Consider the following 22,564-nt stretch of genomic DNA (forward strand, 5'->3'; position numbering starts at 1 on the left):
TATGAGACGCACCGGGCTTTCCATTAACTACAATGTAAACACATCCGTGGAAACAGTTAACGCTCAGAGAAAGCGATGTGGTGACGTAGTTTAAAGAGCGAAAGAGATAATGTTCGCGTCCCGTATGTTAAGTTTCACTTTCACGTTACAATCAGCTGATCGTTCGTGTCCATGTTCACAACGTCAAGTCACATTTTCACTTTACAAACGTGGTAATTTTAAGCCCAACCATGTTGTTTTTTTCCTAAAACTAACTAAGTGTTTTTGTTGCCTAAACCTAAGCTAAGAGTTTTGTTTAATTCACAACATTAAGCACGTGTTTACTGCGACCGAGGAGTCTGACAAAGCGTCAGTATGTGACGAGTTGGGATGAGAACGGGTTGGATTTTTATACAGTATTTGTGTTTTTGTCTGTGCTCTTCCCACTGGTTTGGGGCTGTATTGGAAAAAAAGGTGATTTCAGGTAATCATGAGTAAGAATCTTTGGACAGTCGATGAAAAATGTGCTTTGTTGGCACAGAAGCGCCACTGTAAATTTGAGTGCCAACAGGTTTACCTTTATTTTTTCCTTCTTTAGTCACAAATATGTAATTTGTACTAAATATAATGTTGTCAGGTGCTTTCACATGCTTCGCTGCCAGAGATTCCCTAAATCTAACAAGGTGCTGAGCATTTCTCATAAAAATGGTATCACACTGGGTGTAGCAGATTTTAGGATCACTTGCTCTTTTCATGTAACAGGCCGGCCACTTAAATCCAAGACGAAGCCTCAACCTCGCCTATTACACACACTTTAGTATGAAAATAGGATAGAGATGGATTTCCGTGCCTTGAGAAAGCTAACAATAGTGGGGTTATGACAGAAAAAAAGGGGAGTGAAACTAAGTAGAAGGAAGATGGGCTTAATATTTTGTACGCTCAGTGTACGTCTCAGTGTATCGGGATTTAAACTTCAACCTGCCGACTGAATTCAATATAGCAACCAGTGATGGAAGACAGATTGAAATATGGAAACAGACAGAGCCAGTCTATCTGAAGAATAGGAGTTGTTAAAAGCTGCAGGAACTACTGATGCATGTTATGGGTGTCTGCTGTTCAGGTACAACGCAGCTACACGAGGAATTCTGAGCAGGTTGGCCGTGTCGGAAAAAAATGTGCTATATTCCTCTATCAGACAGACTGATGCCAATTATTCCAGCTCTCATAAAGGAACACTAACAGGTAGCTGGCACGAGGATTAAGTAGCACGACTGTCTCGGCACTTTGCACCACTAGAAGAAGAAGAAATATTTTCAGGCAATAACATACAATAAAAAAAAGCACAATTCATTTATGGCAAGATTTTCCTTCTTGGGCACTTTCCTTTGCTTTCTACACGCGCCATGATAAGCCTACACGCGCCATGATAAGCCTACACGCGCCATGATAAGCCTACACGCGCCATGATAAGCCTACTTGGGGTCGGGGGTAAAGTGTATTCATGTATTTAGTTTGAAGGAAGGTTTCTACTATTCTAGGTTATCATAGTAAACTGGAATTTAAAGAGAAAAAAAAGAGGATAGTGGTTACAAAACAACGAGAGAAAGGGTCGCACGTCACATGGAATAAACCACCGGTTAGTCGAATCGTAATAAATAAGCGGTTCGTTTGGTTCGTCCCTCCGTTTCTTGAACATTATGTGTTTAAAACGCCGTCGTTAAAAAGGCTGTTGGCTTGAAACGATGGCTTCGCTGAGCAGCTGACCTTAAACACAAAGATGGGAGAGCAGTTTGTGCTAGAGGAGCTTTGAGGGGGAGTGATATGAAAGACAAAGAAGCAGAGTAGTAACACATTGATATGTCTTTGAGTTTCATGTCACTGCATTTGACTAGGCCTATCATCCTCTATCCGGCGGGAGCCCCTGTGTTAATCGGTTTTCTTCTCCTCGGGATCCTTCTCTCCAACATCGTCTTCCTCGTTCTCGCCCTCTTCGGGGCCCTCCAGCTCAGCGGTGCGTTGCCCCTCCTCCTCCTCGTCCTCCTCCTCGTCAGTCAGGCCCTCCCTCTTGAGCGCGTCCATGTCATCCGAACCGTCGTCCGACTCAGCTGTGCAGATGCCGTAGCACATCAGGCTAATTACACCCAGCGGTAGGCCGAAGAGGAAGCAGCCCAGCAGCGGAGAGCTGCGAAACACTGACTGATGTAGGGGAGAGGAGACAACAAAAGATGAGAGGGAGACACAGAAGGGGAAGTGTGAGGGAGTCAAAAGTGAAGAGATGTGAACGAGGGAGGGAAATAATGATGTAAATGAGGACAGAAGAGAGAACGATATTGGAATTTTCTTTCACAATCAAGTATTTTCATAGCGTCCAGTTAGGAAGATGTGTAAGGGCGCTTTCTGTTTAGTCCAAATCAGAGTTAAATTGATACTTTTGGTTTGTTTTCTATTTAGTCTGGTTCGGTTTCACAGTGCACAAATTAAAGGAGACCAAATAAAAAAATACTTTGCTGAGGGGCATGTACGAAGGAGTAAATTCATCTTTTTCGTGTCGAGAGCTGCCACTTCTATGCAGAGAATCGCAGACTTTGATATATTTCTGTAGAAGTGTTTTCACGTTGACTCAGTCCTCCTCTACTGTGCGCACAAATTCCTTCTCCAGTTTATCTTGAATGACTTTATAAACGTCTCTATATGTGGACTTTATTTAGCATAATCTGTATGTTCTCTTCAGCCCAGATTTCAAGAAAATATCGGACTTCTGCAGAAGTCCAGGTCAGTCCTCTCCTACTCATGTTAACCTGTCGTTTAAATGCTCATACAGGCAGCCCATAACCCGGCGTAAAGTACGATTACTGTGTTCACATCTGCCCAAACGAACCGCAATATCAGTGTAAGTGTACGATGTATTTAGAATATGTTCATTGCCTTACCTTGCCGTAAGACAGCCCTTTCTGATGAGGAACTGAAGCCGGTATTTATGCTCTCTTCAAAGCAACCAGGCTCCATTGACAAAAACAGTAATTTTACCTCGCAGAACACGAGAGTTGCTGGTTTACTGCTGCTTTAATTGACCTGTTTGTTTGTGTTATTGTGTGACTTTGGTGTTTTAAAGGGTTAGTTCAGATTCACTATAGTCAAAGAATAACACAAACAAACTAAACGATTGAGGCAGCGGTAGACCAGCAACTCCTGTGTTCTGCGAGGTAAAATTACTATTTTGTCAAAGGAGTTTGGTGGCTTTGAAGAGAGCATTGACAACGGCTTCAGTTCCCCGTCGGAAAGGGCTGGCTGACGTCAAGGTGAAAATATTCTAAATATAGAGTACACTTAAACTGATCTTGATTTTTTTTTTGGGTGGCTAAATTTGTTTTGCTGCTGCCCCCGTCCACAGCAGTACATTGCTTTGCTCCCGTGCTGGTACTCCTGTCAGTTTCTCCAAACTGGGTGCCGACCGTCATCTACTGTAGGTAATGCACTAACTACGGATGACACAACCCCCACTTCAAAAAAACCCTAACCATCCCTTTAAAGAGCAAAAAGGATGCATAAAATTCTGTTAAAATGGTCTACAAGCTCATTTTGGCCCCAGGCCCCCAGATGGGTAAATCTGGTCGTGACCTTATTTCTTTAAATTCACACATAAAACCACAAATACGCCAATGTTTTATCTCTTTCTTTCATTTCTCTCACTGCTTCTTCAACATATTACAGCACAAATGAGGAGCGAGTATCTGGCTGTTTAATAAAAGTGTAACATCTCTCTCAACAGCCAGAGTTTACTATAGTAAAAAGCCCCCCATTAGCTATTAGGTAGAGGGAATTCACAATCCTATTTAGAGATCCAAAAATATTTGTGTGAAAAATTGCAGACAGGCTTTTATGTTTTTAGCGGAGATACTACATTTTTTATTCATTCATTTATTCATTCATTTGCATTACGCCATTAAGCTTCACGAGTGTGTTTAGAAGGCAGGTCACAAATCATTTGCAGAAACCCGGGCAGGCTTTAATATATTTTAGTATTAATTAAATTTCTGTCATGTAATTTCCGGATGTCTGTATTATGTTATACTGTTTGTGTTTTTGCCTCGTAATGTGCTGTCTTGTTTGCTTTTGTTTTGTTTCACAATGATGACCACGTTGGAGAGTTTTACCCTTTTATCTGTAACACTTTGGGTTTCTTGTACTTTCAGTTTGAACTGAAGTAAATAAAGAAATCTCACACTTCAAACACGAGCTAAGGTCCACCTTTATACGCACGAAACGCTCTGAAGATATTTTCTGTTCTTTTTCTGTCTTCCTCGCTTATAATTATCTCACCTCCCATGACTACACACTCACACACAAACACATACTGTAGCTACATGTGCGCAAAGGTTGCATGCACACACACACACACACTGTAATGTTTTTAAAGGGGACCTATTATGCTTTTGTGCTTTTTCCCTTTCCTTTAGTGTGTTATATCATTTTTGTGCATGAAAAAGGTCTGCAGAGTTACAAAGCCCAAAGTCCAGGCCAAAGGGAGAAACACTGCTCCTGAACTGCCAGAAACGCCTTGCTTGAAGTCCTGCCTTTTCTTCCGTAACGTGGTGATGTCACGAAGTAACACATTTGCATAAGTATAGTTTAAGGCAATGCCCTCAAACAAAGCTAGTTAAGGTGGAGATGGAGCAGCGTCCGATTCTATCATGATACTTAGGTGCCGATTACTTAGGACCCTCCACCGCTTTCTACTTTCTCGTTTCCGCTCGCTGCGGTTTGTTTTGGTTGATGGATAACTTCCTTCTACCTCTGCATAGATTCAAATGAAGCAAATATATTGATTCTGGCATTAAAAAGTCAATTTCAAATCGTGAAAAAGAAAATCGCGATACATAGGTGAATCGATTTTTTTCCCCGACGCCTAGTAAACATGTTCTACCAGAAACCCAAAATAAAAGTATGCACCTGAAAATAAGCATAATAGGTCCTCTTTAAGAGTGAATTACTACAGTTTTTCTTGTAATGCTTCAGTAAGAGAAACTATTCTAGACTTTTCTCTTCATTTACAACCTGTAGATTCATTAAAATTTGGTTACAGGCCCCTAACAGTCGGCAACATTTTGGTAAATGGAAGTGTCGGTGCATTAATCCCTAAAAATCACTTAGAGTAAAACACAGTAAATGCTTCACATCCACGCCCTGAACCTGCATATAAAACTGAACATTTCTGTCACACGTACCACTCCACTCAGGCGAAACACGATCCCTGCGGGCACAACAATGCCCGAGTCACAGAAGGACAACTTCTTCTTTAAATGATCTCAGTGACAAATGAGTCATTTGGCCTTAATATAGCAGGATACATCAAGAGACAATGTACCTAGGAGGGAGTATTCGCTCACAACTTCTGTCAGCCGCTGAGCTGAGAAGGAGAGAGATATTCATGCCCCCTCCAGTCATTGCCACAGGAAGAGGGATGGTAATTGCCGGTGCCGTGTGACGCTAGATGAGGTAGAGATGGGTATGCTACGCTAACACAGCTGGCTGTGAGTCATTGGGCCTAATGTGGCTGCTTCCTCATGCTCCTGTCAGATGTGCATTTAGATAGACTCTCCGGGGTGCAAGGTGACGGCTGCTGTCTATCTGCTTTGTATCATGTCATGTCCCTGTAAGCAGGACCAGCCATGATGATGCATGCAGCTCGCTAAATTAGGGAAGCAAGAAGAGAATTTCCATCCTTTTACAGGTGTAAGACGAGCCGTTCACATGTGGATTCTTATGTCCACACTTTCCACGCTTCTTATTCATTGTCTATGTAAGCAGCCGTGCAATGCATTCTGGTAGCGTGGCAGCGCGGTTCTAGAGACGGGGCGTCACATTGGCCGCTCCTCATTTGCATAAAGTTGAGGTCTAGGCTACTTTATGCAAATCAGAGGAGTCCAGTGTGACTCGTCTTCTCTGGAAACTCCCTAGAAACTTTTAAACTAAGCGTTGTCTATCCAAAATAAAGACAGATTCAGCAACTGTATGGTCACATCACCTTTGGTGTTTTTTCTGGTCTCCGAGAGTTGAAAAATGATATTCCGTATCATAGCAACCAGATGCAACCAAATCGTCTCAGCTAAAAAAAGAAAAGCTGCGCCTCATTGCCCTTCTGTGTTCTGCATTTAACAATAAACAAGTATTTAATTAGTTTGTCATCTTTGCCATTTAAAATGCAACAATATACCTAATAAGAGCCTAACAATAAAATGTAATTTGCAGAAAAAAAAAGCCTGTTGAGCCAATCATTATCATCGCAGGGGATATTCCTTCACCATGACAGCCCTAACTGTTGCTAATGAGAAACAAATAACACCCTGCACACTTTGATCTTAGACAGCACAAAGAAATAATTGTTTTTTGTATTAAAACCTTTTTTCCGACAGCTATTATTCTTCCACTGATTTAAACTGCCAAACAAGACCTGACAGCTACAAAGTTAAACCTTCAATATAAATATTTCTCGGTACCTCAAGGTTAACTTCCAGAAGTCACTATCGCTTCTATTTGAACATGTTTCCTGTATAAAATCTATAATTTTCCTCTAGGAGTTCTCTACATCCCTGTAATGACATTGTTGAAGGACGGCGTTAAGCTTTACTCGTGGCTACAGTACAGCTGGAGCATTACAACCCAGCTGTATTTACATTCCTATCACACCCGCGGTAAAAAATAAACACCAGTTCCCCTAAAAGAACCAACTACTTAGGGTCAGGAGGCTGAACTTGCTTCTCCTCCCACTTTCACTCCATCTACTCCCGCATCACTCCACCTCCTCCTCCTGCTGCTCCGCTGCCTGGTTCTCCTTCACCGTACTGTGTTTACTGCCTGCATTGCATATTCTCCGTCATACTCCCCTCGTCTTGTTCTCCGAGTGTTGTTTTTCTCCCACAGGGAAAGAGCAGCAGCACTCCGGCATGTGTTTTACAGTGTTACTGAACTTGACGCCTTATGCAGTATACTGTATTTACACTAAATTGGAAAACCCAGTCAAGGTGAGGCATGACGTGAAGCATATCAACAAGTACAAGGTGTTCGGTGTTATTATAATAATGAATGGTTTAACCGTAGAGGTAAAGACAGACCAAAGCTAGGACAGAGGTATAGAAGTTGGGTAGCAGGACGCTATAGTAAATAGGAGCAAATAATATTAGCCTGAAACTAAAATAAAATAACCTTTAAGCTGCACTTATCAATATTTTATAGATAAACAATGGACAAATGATTATGTATAATGTGAAAGTCATACACATGAACACGAACCCAAGGAGAGGATACAGTTTCTCTTTGGTCTACTGAGCATTTTAGCGTCTTTCAGCTCATTGTTTTAGATTACGCGTCGCAATTTTATTGTTTTGGGTCACTATCATCTCTCTCATCAACATTATTTCCAAGCTAAACCCACTGTACGCTACCTCTCCAGCACCAAACGGCAGACAGACAAACTAGCGGGGAAACATAGCGATGCATTTCGCAGCAGGGAGTGTGAATATTGAACTTAAGGTGGCCAGAAACGCAACTCCATATTAATGCTAATTGTTGTGTCTGCTGGATGCGTACATAAGCAACATGTTTGTCAGATAAACTTTATTAGTAATTGAATAACTGAATTTTGGTCTAATACTTTTCAGCTAACGTTAACGGAGGTTACATTATGATGCGCTCTATTCGGTAAAAACTAGTATTGGCCGACGGTAAATTATAATGTTATCATGATGTGTTTAAATGTAATGGAGTAACATTTAGTTTTTTGGTAAGAAACGGTAATAAAGGAGTGTATGTTGAAGTACATGGGATTTATCGTTTTGTTTTGTTTTTGTTTTTTACCGTGGTATGGAATTGCTATCAAGAATCGTGGAATTTCACTGGTATTGGTATCGACAACGAAATTTCTGGTATTGTGACATCCTTAGTTATGAGGGTGATGTGCTGCAGACTGACATGTTTTCAACTATTTTGCAATTATTTATTGCTAAATGGTTTAAATTGAACTTCATTGCACTTATAGTGGTAACTAATTTAATTAAATAAATAAAAATATATGATATTATTATGATACATTTGAGCATTTTGAACTTCAATAATACTGTGCTTGGGAAGTATTTTCCGACTGCTCATGAAGTAGCCTAAAATGAACTCTCACCAACTTACCATAATGGTGGATCTGGCATCAAAGGCCACACGTTTGATCCTCTGGATGAAGCCATCACCTCCTTGTGCCTGCAGAGAGACAGATCATTTGATATAGTTTATATCCCAAAACTTCTCAAACTACTCACTCACGCAGCACGCACACAGAGTTTTCTAAGTCGCCGTTATCCCGTCATCTGGTCAGTACATCCCAGACACTTAAAATATTGTTTAATTAGCCGCTCCTCTGCACAAAACGATCGGATGTGCCCGACTCTAGTTTGTTCACTGTCCAGCAGTTCTACTCCGTCTGAGCTCATCTGTTAGCAACAGCACCTGGGCAGCCAATGGGTGATCTGTCCAGACGCTAATTCATCAGGATGGCCAATTACTGAGCTCTGACTGAGCAGGACTTCTGTGAACGAGCTGAAGGTGGACATGGGGTGATTTCTGTGGAAGCAGCTGTTGCACAGACTTATGCCGATGCTGTGTGAGGACTGCATAAGTAGTTTGAGAACATATTTATAGCGTGTTGTTGGAGTTGTTCTTTCTTAATTGGAAAGGATGGAGGACTGAGAAACCGAAGCCAGCCGATGTACCACTGGAGCAGTGAGTGGAGAGATACTTCAAATTTGTTTTAGCAATTCCCTAAAAACCTGCTGGAGAGATGCCTGCCAACTCTGTCCTCATCTGGCTGGTTCATGCTTCATGCGAGGTTAAACACACCGTCTGTGTACCTTAAAGGGATAGTCAGGGTGTTTTTAAAGTGGGGTTGTATGAGGTATTTATCCATAGTCAGTGTATTACCTACAGTAGATGACGATTTGCACGCCCCTAGCTTGGAGAAGCAGACAGGAGTTACCACACAGAACCAAAGCAATGTACTGCTGTGGACGGGGCCGGCAGCAAAATGTATTTTAGCCACCTAAAATCAGCCCCCGTCCACAGCAGTACATTGCTTTGCTTCCGTGTGGTAACTCCTGTCTGCTTCTCCAAACTGGGGGCATGCCGACCGTCATCTAATGTAGATAATACACTGACTATGGATAAATACCTCATACAACCCCACTTCAAAACACCAGAACTATCCATTTAATGTTCAAGCTTCTTATGAATTCAATTCAATGCATTTAACACACATTATTCTATGTATTTCTACATGAAGCACTGACTCACGGCAGACGTCACCAGCATGACGTGAAGACACTGAAGCTGTCCAGGCTTTGGCTGCTACTGGACTGCAGAAACATGGAGGTTTCTGTTGCTGTTTATTTGGTGGGAGGTGGTTTGTTTTGCCAAAGCAAAAAATAGCTCAGACCTTTTCTTGGAAAAAAAAGGACAGGACCTCTGGCTGTTTGGCTTATGGTCTCATACATCTGGTGACTGTAGTGTAGTGCAGAGGAAAGAGATGACTTTTCTTTTCCAGATTAGTGTGTACACTACAATACAGAGTCATGTAGTAATCTCAGTGTTTGACTCAGAGAATAATTATTGCAGATAATCCATTCAGGAGAGACAGCAATATGAAATCTAAACATGCAAAAGGAGATTGCAAAAATACCTCATCTGCTGAAAATATTTTGCAGGGAGGACTTAAAATGCAAGGCAACATGGTTGATTAATGAAGACCACTGGTGTGATTACAATGGTACAACACAGGGGAAGGGGGGGAGGGCGACACTGAGCTGAATGCATAAACAGAAATCAGGAGAGGAAGGAGGGAAGAGGAGAAGACTTGGACCTGTGCAGAACCGTTCAAAACACCGTTGATGAATTGGACCAGCTGCTCCATGGTCTCAATCGGCTCGCCGGGCAGGAAGTACTGCTCGTTGGATGTGTTGAGGATGATAACGGAGGGCACCGTCACCTCGCTGAGGAAAACAGGAAAAACAGCTTTTAATCTTCTTAACCTCGGCACCTTGGACTGCCATCATCAGAGTGCATCATTAGATGGGAACGAATTGGGGTTTCTTTAAGAACAAATTGCAACACGGAGAAAACAATAGTGAGATAAACAAACCCTTTGTACTCGGAGCAACCTAACTTTTCCCATGGGGGTTATTTCAGAGGGCTTTTATTTTTTTTGTCTGAGGAAGAAGGCGATGCAGCCTGGCCTATTTCAGAGTGGCATTTCTTCTATCTTTTATGCATACAGTGTGCAACTCAGGGGCTTTATGGGTCTGTGCCGGTCACAGTTAAAGAGACCTTTACAAATTACAGCTGACAAGTGAATCGCAGGGAGTCCAGAGGAGAGCATCCACTCTGAGACTTATACAAAACATATACAAAGAAGCCTCATTTCACAGAGACAGAAGCGCCACACGCTCTCTAGCACTTATTTCAACAAATCAGGAATTACACAACTCAGTGAGATAACGAACAAGGTCAAATAAAAAAGCAATCCCTCTTTCACACGTCTCACACAACACCAAATCCTGGCTTAGACAAGGTTAGACACACACATATGCACACACACAGTCCATCACGGCGCTGCCACCGCAGTGTACCTCAACCCGGCAACAAATTGCACGCACACGTATCCATCACTGTCCCACCCAGCTGGGATTAGGAGTGCAAACACACACACACACGCCTGTGCTGTAGAGTCATCAACGCCTCACTACTCTGTCCAGCTGAGATCTGCACGCACACACACACACACACACGCACTGAGTGTGTAGTCCATCTGACATCCAGCCTACTCCAACAGATGGCACCCATTTAAAATAAATATGGATTAGCCTATTCACCTCTGTGAGTGGAGACTACTGGGGGTTTGCCGCCCATAATGAAGGGTCACACACTGTACTCTATAGAATTAGAGCTGGCAGGAAACACACATTTAAGACATTTCCCTCTCCGCCGCCAAAAACGGCTGCCATACTGTATAATTTAGGGCTAATTATTTTTTATTATAGTGGAATTTTAACCCTGTTTATTTGGATTATAAAAGGAACAGTTTGACATTTTAGTAATTAAACTTGCGTTCTTATCTGTGCTTTAAGTATGACCCTAAAATTTCCTTCACATCTTTCACATTCAACAGAATGATAAAAGGAAACCCTCCTGATCTGTCATCCCTCAGCCTGTCTGTCTCATTGGTCGTGACTCACACAGTCAGGCGTATCGTAGCAATGCTGTCACTCATGATATACATGACAGCAGCGCAAGATTTAAAAAATGGCAACCTACGAGTGTAGTACGTTGGCAAAAAGAAGAGATATGAAAAATACAGAAGGGAATGGAAGAATCTGTTTTATTCTAAGAAATGAAACAATAATATATGTTAGCCTGTTAACAATCCGACTGCCCCCGGTCGCTATTCTGTCTTTCAGAGGATGCAGCGGGCTCAGTTTTAAAGAGTGAAGATACCATATGAAACTAGAAAATGAATCCATTGGCACCAACCATGTCATACTAGCTTGTTGAGAAGGAGGTTAAATAACGCTTCAAATTTGCGCTAAATTTTGGTGAGGAAAAACTGGCATGGCCATTTTCAAAGGGGTCCCTTGACCTCTGACCTCAAGATATGTTGATGAAAATGGGTTTTATGGTTACCCCGGGTCTCCCCTTTACAGACATGCCCACTTTATGATAATCAAATGCAGTTTTGGGCAAAAACCATGCAGTATAAATGGTTCAATTTAGCACCACATCTGTGTAACAAATGGTATCAACCCCAAAATTGCTGTAACAACTTATGAGACATAAGAGAGCATGGGAACGGCAATCACAAACTTATATACGGTGTAAGACCCATCGTATTAGACAAAATGAGCATTTTGAAATAATCCAATATTTGCTATAGTATTGAGGAGCATGTTATAGTCGGTGCTCCTCAGTCCCCCCACAGCTAAAAATACACCTCTAAACCTCACTATATGATTTGTTGTATCTACTTTATCTACAAAAAAAGACGACAATTTGTGGTTTTAGTGAAAGTTACATGGGAAATAATGTCCTAGTGAATATGCTATGTTACATTGTTGTAAGCGTGGCTTTAGCTCTATATGTGTGTTCTTGATCTAACGCCCAGCAAAAATACTAAACGTTGGAACTATTCTATAGAAAGATAAATGAATAAATTAAAATTCAATAGAAATCCAAGTGAAAACTGGATTTAAAAAATGCAATTTGCATGTTTGTTTTTTTACTTACGTAAAACTCTGGCTCATTATCATCAGTTCATTAGTCTTCCCCAAATTTTCTTTTTACTTTCTGTTACCGGAGGCATTTCTGGAGCTTTAATTATTTGCAAGAGGACTTAATTAAACAAACTGTGCTAATGATTATCACAGTGTGTCCAGGAAACATACATTTCATACAAAATAAAACCTGGATGGCGATTAATCTGCCCCTTTTTGATAAAAACATTTATTTGTGTGTGAGCTGAGACACACGTTGTCACCGAGTACCATCACGATACATTTATTAGAGGTTCCACAAATGCATTCTTTAGCATACAAATCAAAAGGCTGGTTTGTGTGGTAATAATCTTCCACCTTCTATGATTACAAATCTTCCCTTCACACAGACTATCCAGTCACCTCACATCTCCGTTAAGTTTTTCACAGCACACAATGCATCCCATATACGGGGTTAGCGATAATCTTATGTTTAAACAGAGGCAGAGACAGCCTCGGGCTCAGAGTGGTGCTCACGTGTGTGTGTCTGTGTTATCATGAGCGTGTCTATGTGCCTCTGGTGAATGCAGGGGCAGCCATACGCCAGACAGACCGCTGCCAGAACACAGTAATCGCTGTGATGACAGAAAGAGGGATAAAAAGCCATCAGATTTATTTCCATGCTTTTCCTAAGGGAGAGAATTAGTGGACAGTGACAGGCCAGGATTTCATTCCTCAAAGGAGGGCAATTAATCCCGCGCTACGGCAGCCAAATTCAGCCCCGTAAAACCCGGAGAATACATATTGTATCCACTCATACAAAATTAGGAAGGCTAATCACCTCTTTTATCCTTAAATATACACACTGCCTGTCTAATTTCAGCCGTGCACCGGGACTCTGTTGTTTCAATGTCGTCATATGTCCAATACAACTTTTCTACTGTATTCACTTAATTACACAGGACTTAGGGAGGCCATGTCTGCTATAATCTCCCTCATGCAAACAATAATATCCTCAAATTAAAAGAACATCCTGCAGTGGTCCATTACGCTCGGAGATTCTCACATAAACACACACACAACATTAGACAAAGACAGTCGTAATTAGACGGTGTGATACAAAACAGGCACGCCAACTGCTACAGCCTGTAACACTAGCAGGGTTCTGTCTAATTAAAAGTGTGGGATGTCAGTTGCGGGGCCTCTCCGAGCACGACGCACCAACAGTCGGCCTCGGCGCAAAAAAGCTACTGCAGCAGGGCTCTCTGCATTATTAGCGCTGCTCTTTGACAAGCTATTAAAACACTTGACCGCTATAGAATTAATCCATGCATAGCCTTATCCTCATATATTCCTCTTACTTTACAAGCAGATTTGCAGGATCTGGTGTGGGTTTTTTTTCATATGCACGTGTGCGTCATGGTGGGGGGGGGGTTAAAAAAAGGAATGACAGTCTGTCTGTGTAATTGACTTCTCCACAAGCGAGCATCCTTAATGGCAGAGGCTGACATTACAAGCGAGTCCAGATCTGGATAAGGAGCTGACAGAAGGTAATATGAGGTAGAGAATAAGAGGAGCGTGACATGAGAAGAGAGAGGTGTGTTGGATTGGAGACACTCACCCCATGATGAGGCTGTTAATGTAGTCGTTCCCATCCATGTGGCCAAACTGGAAGTCCCTGGAGATGCAAGACAAATCAATGGCATGAGAAAACAACACACAACAGAGCAAAATGAGCACGATTTCACGTCTCAGTGGACTGCTTAAAAAACTGGGACGCCAACTTTCCTGCACAAAAATGAAATGAAATAAGTAAAATAATATCCCCAAAGCTACATCCCGTGCTGTCTCCTGTTTCTCCTCATCTCTTCCCACCACAGAAAAAAAGACTCAGATGATTTATCTAAACGATAAGGCAGGAGGAGGAATTCAATTTGTATCTCATTGTGCTGCACTGTGTCTGAGCAGAGTGTATTGTGGGTAGACTAGGGAAAAGGGGGGAGGTGGGGTAGGTGCACGAGTCCAGGAAAGCCAGTGACTTCCACTGAATGACTGATTATGTGGGCCTCTACATATATATTATATTCATGTTGAATCATAGCTACATCTCGCACGCTCGTCCCCTGGGTGCTACACAATACTGCCTGCGCTTATATCAATGACATGATTATGAAGAGACTGAACTACATAATAAATCCACTAGATGCAATATAAAATCAGTCTGTGTTAGTGATAATATTGCTGACAATAGTGGGACAAACTGGGAATAAAGCTCATCAAAAAGTCAGTTTGTAACTCGTGCTGTGAAAGCTGCAGCAGTGTGGATCAGACTTCGCTGGAAAAGACTCACAAAATGTGGAAATTAAACTCCTTTCTTTCTTTATTATCAATACTTTGTCTGTAATTTAAATATTTACAGGTTTTGTTTCCCCCGTGCGTGTCCGTCCTCCCACTCCCACTGACACTTCTTGGCCAGGCCGCTGAGCAGGCCGGCCAAGAGGGGTGTGTAACTAACTGAGAAACTTGCATGTGTGAGCGGAGGCATGGAGCAAGTTATTTCTGGTAAACACTTGCAGATTTGTCCGTAAGTGTTTTGCCTGTTTACTCAAACGTTCCCTTTGGAAATATGCAAGTGCCTGTTGTTCATTTAACTCAGGACATTTTTTATAACATTATCGGTTACGTCATGTGGTTCTCATGAAGAGAGGAGTGTTTTCTGAAGAAAGGTTCCCACAGAATTAGTGTTTCAGGGAAAGTGTGTGTGTGTGTGTGTGAGTGTGTGTGGGGGTTGAACGACATTAAAGAATGTTTTACAGGAAAATCATGTCATCCTTCTCACCGGGAGCTCTCAGATAAACTATAAAACACAAGATGTCTTTGTGGACAGGGATTAATTATTGAACAACAAAGGATCATATAAAAAAAAGAGTGTTTTTGAACTATAATACTATGGTGGGTATGGAGAGAGAAATCACCCACATATACACTCTGGAGAGGATTTAAATCACAGATCACCACATGCAATATCAAAAGCAACCCTCTGTAATATTTTTATGTGATTTAAGCATCTTTCAAAATATTCAAATGGCAAAAGCTTTTTGTTAAACTAGAGTTACCGCCTCGTTGGTTCTATGCCATCCATGTCTGTCCAAAATGTCATCACTTCATCATTTTATTCTATTCGACATTTGTGTGAAATTGTCATAACTAGCATATGAATTCTTGAGTTACTGGACGTTTGTGCCAAATTTGAAGAAATTCCTCCCAGGCGTTCCTGAGATATCAGACGGCAACCCGAAGACATAATGCCTCCGTGCCGGTGAGCTTGCACCACAGTTAGATATTCTTATAGCTGTAGTAAGTGATTCATTTTGGCCACTTTGTGCAGCAAAACAAGCTGTGAATGCAATATTAACCTCCTGAAGTTTGGCTCTGTTTTGACCTTTAAATATCTGACTCTTTAGCTGCAAAACACTCCTTTATGTTCACCAGCTAGTCGCTAACTATGTCTGCTGTTTGGTGCTGGGCAGGTAGCCTACAGTGGCTTTATGGGAGCCTTTTTGGCTGAAAAACAGCTGCCTGCTGCTGCTGCATCTGGAAACAGCAAACGGTGGGAATGAACCAAAACAGTAAAGTTGCTGACCACAAAAACCAAAGCTTAAAGACGGTATTCTGTACACACGACATCTACTGCATGTCTGTTCTTTCTCAGTTGCTCTTCCTAAGGTTTCTTCCATTTTTTCCCAGTTAAAGTTTTTTTTGGGGGGCTGGGAGGGGAGTTTTTCCTTATCTGAAGCAAGGGTCTAAGGACAGAAGGTGTGTCGTAAGCTGTACACATTTGTGTTATTGGGCTATGAAGCTCTGTAGAGTTGAGGAGAACTGTAGAATCAAGAGATCACTACGAATTACATCTTTCACATTACATATTTAATCGGTTGTAAACATAAAGGATTTTCGTTGATGGCCTTTGCTCTCTAGAGAACACAAAGGCCTAAGTAAGTAAAGTACGTAAACTCAAAGATATAGATTAGTGCAGCTTTAAGATGTCCTGAAATGTTACAAATATTGCTCAACGTCTAGTTGCCTTTCAGCAGGTAAAACCATCTGAAAACTTAAAAGGTGCAGTGTGTAGGATTTGGCGGCATCTATGTGGTTGCAGATCGCAACCAACTGAGTTCCCCTCCGTTCACTCCTCCCTTTCCAAGACTGCGGTAACGTGAGCTGCCGAGTGAAAAATCGTGGTAATGCCATTCGCCTCCCCATCCTTACCATAATAAGACTACTTTAGGAGCAACGGGAGCCAGGCGGTGGCTGGGAGTACCACGGTTTTTCACTCTGCGGCTCACGTTACCGCAGTTTCACAGGTGTGTCGGAGAACATGGCGGAGCAACATGGCAAACTCTGTGAAGAGGACCTGCTCCCTATGTAAATTTGTAGGGCTCATTCTGAGCTAATGAAAACACAACGATTCTTAGTTTCAGATGATTATACACTAATGAAAACATAGTTATGAATATTATATTTCTGCTAATAGATCCCTCTAACTGTTACACACTGGTCCTTTAACAATCCAGGACCGTTTATGGACAGAATGTCAAAGGTTCCAGTTTGAGAACAACAAGACTTCTTGTCTGGTCTTGTTGCACTAACCGTCTGTGCACCAACTGGCACATAAAAGCCAAGACAATAATGACTCCTGCAGCATTTAAACCCAACACACACCCACTAACTGACGAAATCAGACTTTCCCACAAGTGCAATTTCCGTTCATGTAGGCAATGTGTTTCTCCCCCCCACACACACACGCAGACTAGCTCCCTCTCAGATCTGCATTCATTGTTCTGCAAAATGCTACAAATGGTGGGTGAGCTGAACGCCATGACTTTCATAACAGCATCAAACGGCGTCGGCTCATCCAAAACGTCAATCATCACCTCTGATCTGCCGGCTCTGTGCGCTGCCGCCGCCCACCACCGGGGGCGTCGCTCGACTTGTAATTACAAGTACCGTTTAGGTGTGTCGGAAGACTGCAGGCTGCTCTGATCTCAGTGGGGATTCTCAAACTCAAAAGTCTTTTTTTAAAAAAAAAAAAGCAGCACAGAGTAGCGTGGCAGATAGTCGCCCAATTGATGATAGGGATCTGTGTAATTCAATCAGCCCTAATGGGAACGCCTGGAGAGGGAGAAACACTTTGATCATAGCGGTTTGAGATGCACCTCTTCAATCAAAAGCAGAAATCTATCTGATGAAGGATCGTGGTCAGTGATTGGGGCGCAGTGAGGAACTTAAGCACAACATAATGATGATTTTTTTTTTATGTAATCCTTTTGAGGAAATCCTCTTGTCGCCTAGCACCCTGCTGGGAGTGATCAGAGATAAGGGTCAGCTACAGAACAGCGACCTCAGAGGTGATTTGAATTCACTTCAGTTAAGCACATTTGCTTTAACCTGGCTCCTCCAGCTGCAGGATGACCTACCTACTGTTCTCAGTGAATCACGCTGCTGCTGCACACACACCTACTGTTTGGAGCCCTTTATGTTAAACATTTGTGTTCTTGCATCATCTCTGTTTGCCACCATCTTCCTCTCCGACCTTTACAGCGCACCAGCAGCGAAAACAACCGCAACACAATTGTGAAATTATACATTTGAAGAGCATTCCCCTCTTTGTATTCAATGCCTTGTTTAATTAGTTCCTCTCCAGCAAAAAGAACAGGTCGAACAAGGCGGTGCGTAACACAAACATCCCATTTCCAGTTGTTATTGCACAATTGGAGCCGGAGAAAACAGAAAATTATGCATTAATACCGACCGGAGCTGAGTTTCTGACTGACAGCTGAAAAGAACACCTATATTTGGAAGCTGACATTTTGCATAATTACCTTTCTACTGAGCCTCAACGAAAACAGACGTGCCCCGACAAAGGCATAAACTTGCTCGCGAGTAGACAGGCTGCGCTCCCCAGTGAGTGCACCATCCTCGAATAAATGTATAAATTGGATATTCATCTTTGACCTCATCGCGCCTCCGTGCCTTACCTGTTAAAATGTTCTCTGTATTCCTTCGCCACCCTCTGAATCAAGGTCTTTAATCTAAAAGCAAATGAGAAGAGAGTGAAACACCACATGAGTCGAAGGCTAAGCTTTTTTTAGGCCGATGCCTGTAATTTGTGGAGAGATCTAAACAATAACAGAGAGCCTTATCTTTATTTAAAAGCCGTCCACTTGAACACAACTATAGTGGTGAGTGTGTGGGAGTCGTTTATACGGAGCCATGCTTTTTAATTTCAGTGTTCTTTGTACCTGCCACTCTCCTCTGTGGGGTCCTTCTCATCGATGACTGCAATCGCTACCAATTTGCCTGAGATGGCAGACAGGGATTACAAAACACACAGAAAAAAGAGGGTGAGAAAGACAATGGCAGGCAGATAAGAGTCTCTGGAGGAGACGAATCACCTCTCAACCGCCGAGAAGAAAGAGGCACCGAGAACGCTTTATTCATTCATCACTCAAACATTAAGCTAGCTTAGGCTTTCTACTCGGTTGAACAGGAAACAAGTGGTCACTTTCTGGTAGAAGAGCTATTTCGGTGCCATTCAAAAACCCAAACCCACGACAAGACAAATAGGTCTACTTCAAAAAAGTGTTACACAACTCTAAAGGTCTGTCATTCAGACTGGTGCTGGTTGGAGGCCAGACACCCCGTGTTGGTCGGGTGAGAGAACCAGCCTGCCCCCTGCTGGTCACTCACAGTGGTTATGTGGTGAGGTTGAGGTTATGTGAAGGCAGTGGACTGTCATGAGAAGGAATAATATTTCACATGCAGATCCAGATTGTGGAAGAGGGAGAGGAAGTTAAGCCAGAAACTACTTTTTAAATGTATAAATGTGTTAAAGGGACAGTGCTACCGTTTATGCTTGCTTGTGAGTTTTGTGTATGTAGATATGTTTGTGCTGTGTTCTTTGTTCGTTTGTTGTTTTGTTTCACTTTTGATGAGTAATAATATCATTTAATTTTGCAACTAGCGATTATTTTCCTTGTTGATTAATCTGTTGATTATTTTCTGGATTAATCGATTAGTTGTTCGGTCTATAAAATGTCAGAAAATTGTGAAAAATGTTGATCAGTGTTTCCCAAAGTCCAATATGACGTCCTCAAATGTCTTGTTTTGTCCACAACTCAAAAGATATTCAGTTTACTGTCATAGAGGAGTAAAGAAATCAGAAAATATTCACATTTAATAAGCTGGAATCAGAGAATGATCTCTAAGAAATTACTCAAACTGATTAATCAGTTATCAAATAAGTTAATTTAATAGTTGACAACTAATCGATTACAGCTCTATTATCATTCCCAAAATAACTTTGATTGCATTGTTCTATGGAAAAGAAAGGAATGCAGTGAACATGGGAATACAACCTGAGAAAACGTGCATAATTAACCTTCATCTTTTGTATATTGTAAGAAAAAACAGATCCATTCTGCGAGGTTGCTAAACTACGGGACCTCGAAGACCATTCACACCAGACAGCATCAAAGTGCGGCTCGCTGAAATAATTACATTTTTCTGAGGCCGGGAGGCGTGTTCATGTATTTCGGGGTGGGAAGAAATTCTTTGTAACATGCAGTAGGTCAACATGACACAGGAGTCCCAGGATCTGTTTACTGATTGGCTTCGGGTACTCTCTGACCGCACTTCGCCACTAAGAGTTTAACTTTTTCCAACTAATCAAACTGCCGCAGCTCGCCGAGCTCGGGGCAGCCACCGCAGCTTTGCCACATTGCTTCAGGCCACACTCTGCCGCTGCTCTGGTGTGAATTTGGCGTAAGTCAAATGTTTTCAATTGAAGAAAATGCCAAAATCTCAGGTTAAAAGAAGGGGGACCACTTTCTCATAGGTCACCATTTATTAAGTTGAAACTAATGGCTTAATTTTTTTTGTTGGCTTTTATTTGAAATTTGACAGTATATAGGGAGAGAGTGGGAGGTATGAATCGAACCCGGGACGTTACAGTTAGACATGCACTGTAAGCACTCGGCTACCGAGGTGCTCCCTAATAGTTATCGGTAATGGTTTCTAATGCTTTATAGATCAGTTACAGTTATTTTTTATCCTTTCTGTGTGGTAATGTAGTTAAAATGTTGATAAACCGATAATAAATACTTTTTTTTCTAGGAAAATATCTTAATAAAGTTATTAATAAAAGGGTCACTGGCTTTAGTTTCATATTCCTCTGGTAAAAGCTTAAAGAAAGAGCTTTTAGCACTCTCTACCTTCACTGTGAAGTGATGTAATCGAATTTACAAGACATCCATCTAACAACCTGCACGCATCATATTTCTTAATACCTGCTGAAGCATATTTATAGACTGGAGCAGCTCATTTTCTAATCCACCAGTTTGTGGACTATGGTGTTTATCCAGCTGACTATTTGTGTGTCTAAATCCAGTATGCAGAACGTTTGATGTTGAAGGGGCCAAATTCACACCACAATTTTCATTAGTTGTTGGGGTGATTGTGACATTCTCTCACTGTGCATTTGTACAATACTTTGGTTTACGATGTGGTTAAAAGTATGCCGTGTATTCGCTCTTTAAAAAGGGGTTGTTTGTGTTGTGGTTATCAGACATGCTATCCACTCTCTGCCCCTGAAGAACAGCCTTCCAGTGTTGAAACACGCCACAAAGAAAAACAAACTGTTGTGCTGCGAATTTGTCGAATAGATTTTGTTTTCAATAAGCCACTTATCCTCGCCTCCCTCTGTGTTCTCTCCCTGAAGTTTTGACTCATAAATAGATCTAAATTACAGCTCGGGACTATTCATTGATTTTGGTCACACTGGTATTTAAACATGGGGACATAGACTTGTGTGGGATGAGCGTTAAAAAGTCTCTCAAACCCCACAATGAGCCCAAGGGCATGAAACTTGACACTTGATTGAAAAGCTTTTAGAGACGAGGCTATGCCCGTTTTCACAAATTCACTTCGATCTAAACTCTAAGTTATTGTAACAGACTGAAGCTGCAGACGATGTCGCCTTTAATCAGTCACACAGTGTTTATCCAATTTACGGTGCTTTAGAGACTATTTTGTATTCAGATCTACAAACTGCAAATTTAGTATAAATGGGTTAAAGGGGCAATGTGTAACATCTGGCCACATGCTCCAAACAAATAGGGGGCACCATTTCACCTCTACTACTGGGTCCATACTATCGAAATGTACTGAACACGCAGTATTCGACCAAACTACTGAAACTCTGAGAGCAGGTCAAAATAAAACTGCTATCTTGTAATCTTCTTGTGTGGCGTCAGGTTTAGTTTACGTTAGCCATCTGAGTGTTTACTGTGGCTTCTGTGGTGCAAGTGGTATTACAAGACAGGACGGGCAACACTAGGCGGTTAGCGTGTTATTTTCAGTAGATATCTCTGCAACACAATACATAAACATCTTTGACATAACGTCAACACTGTAAGGGTCTTCACATTCTGTTGATAATGTTCATTTTTTTAATGTTTTAAACAAAAAATTCTGTCCAGATCTCACACATTGTCCCTTTAAAAACTGTGTAAACAAAATCCAACCGTCCAACTGCACTTCGAGAGATAACTAACTGCATCTAATATTAGAAAAGCACAGCTTTCTCTGCACAGAGCATCAGTTTACTGCCGTTTAAGAAACAGTTTGTATCTCACTCTTGAGCTTAAACGTCCTTTGGGAGAGGGAGTGTGTGTGTAGCAGAGCAACGTGGTCTAAATCTAGAGGGAAGTGACAGACTCTCCTATCAGAGACTCGACACACAATTAACGCCGACATTTTTACAAGGAACTTTTGACAAGAGCAGCTCTAAGATGTTTGATTTTTAATTATAAAGTAGTCATGTGGTTGATTGGATATTTAGGGGGCGGAAAGCTAAACATTAGGGAGTTTAGTGTGAAATAGCATTAAAGAGGGAGGCGGAGTAAAGCTGTGTACTTCAGATTATATGTGCTGCTCATCATTCTGTAATCTAAAAATGTTGACTATTGACTTTGGCTTAAGAGTAAAAAGGCCACAAAATATATAAAAAAAATACACACCAACATAATCATTATGCTCATGATTACATGTAAATAAATATTAAATAATGTTTCCAAATAAAACAGAGCTGAAACAATAAATCGATTGATCAGCAGAGAATTAATCAAACTATTTTGATAATCATTTAAGTGTTTTTTTTACGCAAAAATGCAAAATATATCCTAGTTCCAGTTTCTCAGATGTGCTAATTTCTTGCATTTCTTTGTCTTATGTGGTAGTAAACT

The 22,564-nt window shown here is 41.5% G+C and overlaps 1 protein-coding gene across 1 annotated transcript in view; it reads right to left on the bottom strand.

The window, feature by feature from the left end:
• Positions 1–1,451: 1,451 nt before the first annotated feature.
• The window catches only part of LOC119480620 (protein disulfide-isomerase TMX3-like), a 39,449-nt gene continuing 18,336 nt past the window's right edge, over positions 1,452–22,564 (bottom strand). The window contains exons 11-16 of the mRNA XM_037757086.1: positions 18,563–18,620; positions 18,299–18,352; positions 13,882–13,938; positions 9,878–10,007; positions 8,158–8,226; positions 1,452–2,175 (exon numbers count right to left, since the gene is read on the bottom strand). Coding sequence (XP_037613014.1) covers positions 1,906–2,175; positions 8,158–8,226; positions 9,878–10,007; positions 13,882–13,938; positions 18,299–18,352; positions 18,563–18,620 — 638 coding nt within the window. The 3' untranslated portion in view covers positions 1,452–1,905. The remainder of the gene's footprint in view (positions 2,176–8,157; positions 8,227–9,877; positions 10,008–13,881; positions 13,939–18,298; positions 18,353–18,562; positions 18,621–22,564) is intronic.

Source organism: Sebastes umbrosus, chromosome 21 (assembly GCF_015220745.1).
Source record: "Sebastes umbrosus isolate fSebUmb1 chromosome 21, fSebUmb1.pri, whole genome shotgun sequence".
Lineage (NCBI taxonomy): Eukaryota > Metazoa > Chordata > Actinopteri > Perciformes > Sebastidae > Sebastes > Sebastes umbrosus.